We start from the raw sequence: 1,623 nt of genomic DNA on the forward strand, positions 1-1,623 counted from the left end.
GGGTTAAAAAAAAAAAAAAAAAAAAAAAAAAAAAAAAGTACTAATAACAACATTGGGAAGGAACCTAGACAACACTCAACTACCTATTAACCTTCAACCCCAATCCTCGTTCTCCATATCTTTCTATCTAGGGTCATGTCCTTGGTAAGCTGTAAGTGTGCCATGTCATAATCTTATCATCTCTCCCCAAGACTTCTTCGGTCATCCTCTACCTCTCCTAATAGCCACCCTCTCTTACCAGGGAATATCTTCATCTTCTCTTCACATGCTCGAACCATCCCAATTTTACCTCCCTCATCTTATCCATCATGGAGGTCACTCCCACCTTATTCAGGATAACTTCATTCCTAATCCTATCTCTCATGGTATATCCACACATCCATCCTGACATCCTCATTTCCGCTACTCTCAACTTCTGAACGTGCGAGTTCTTGACTGGCCAACACTCCTCCCCATACAATATAGCTGATCTGACCACCATGTTATAAATCTTAACTTTAAGACTTGGTGGCACATGCTTATCACACAAGACATCGGATGTGAGCTTTCATTCATCCCGCACCAATACAATGTGTAACATCATCGTCAATCTCCCCATTTTCTTGGATTATTGATTCTTTCTTGGAGATTACTTGTGTATCAATCCTTACTTCCACATCTGCCACATGAGTTATGTCATTGAACTTGTACTCCAAATACTCCGTTTTAGTCCTGCTCGACCTGAACCCTTTAGACTCCCGGGTTTGTCTCCAAACCTCCAAATTTGCTGCTGATTTCAAAATACATATATTTATACTGCCGCTTAAAACTAATGGTCGTCTGGCAGTTTTCTTGTTTCTTGATCTTACTAACTGGGGAATGTGCAGGACGGCTTAAAATCAGAAAATCCGCATATAACTATTTTGTTATGAAAACATTGCATGAGTTCATTGTCTCTACTATTTGAAAATTTTCTCATCCCCTACTAATTTGAGTTTATTGTTCAGGTTTTTCAAATGAATAAAGTTCTGATATCTTATGAATAATTTTTTCAACATGTATGATATCTTATTAATAATTGATCCTCCATTTATTACTTTTTCTAGCCTTAGAAGCCGATATAATATTGATGTTTTATGTGAGGGAAATAACTAAAAAGTCACAGTTAGTATAACTTGAAAGTCAATTTCACTTGAAGAATCTTTGCTTTTTTCACTTGTCCTGCAGTCGAACTAATTGAGTATATATTGGGGTGTTAAGTGAAACTGAGAGGGTGGGCACTAAAATATGTATATTTTTTTCTGTTTGGAAGGCAGTTTCAATCACTGAATCCTGCAATTCATGGTTTTCTTGAACATCATGCAGGGGTCAATTGCCAAAGACATTGACTCTGTGAAGGAAAGTTCAAAGCCTGAGAGAACAAGTGTCTTTTCTAAACGTGCTGCCCAAGTGGCTGCACAACACCTTAATAAGAAGCCAGCTTCAAGTGTTGAGGCTGATATAACTGGTGGTTCTACAGTAAGTTCTCAAGCTCAGCCTAAGCAGGAGGCATCTACTGCATCATCCAAAAACTACACTTTCAAGAAAGGTAATTGGGTGTGTTGGTTGGTGTTCACCGTGAGTGTGTATTTCGAAGATCACCCC

General features: G+C 38.4%; 1 protein-coding gene across 2 annotated transcripts in view; it reads left to right on the forward strand.

Annotated features, from left to right (window-relative positions):
* LOC102580303 (uncharacterized) overlaps positions 1–1,623 on the forward strand; it is an 18,627-nt gene that overhangs the window by 7,312 nt on the left and 9,692 nt on the right. For both annotated transcript variants that reach the window (XM_006352748.2, XM_006352749.2), the window contains exon 9: positions 1,345–1,567. In XM_006352748.2, the coding sequence (XP_006352810.1) occupies positions 1,345–1,567 (223 nt within the window). The remainder of the gene's footprint in view (positions 1–1,344; positions 1,568–1,623) is intronic.

This window comes from Solanum tuberosum, unplaced genomic scaffold (genome assembly GCF_000226075.1).
Source record: "Solanum tuberosum cultivar DM 1-3 516 R44 unplaced genomic scaffold, SolTub_3.0 scf00150, whole genome shotgun sequence".
Classification (NCBI taxonomy): domain Eukaryota; kingdom Viridiplantae; phylum Streptophyta; class Magnoliopsida; order Solanales; family Solanaceae; genus Solanum; species Solanum tuberosum.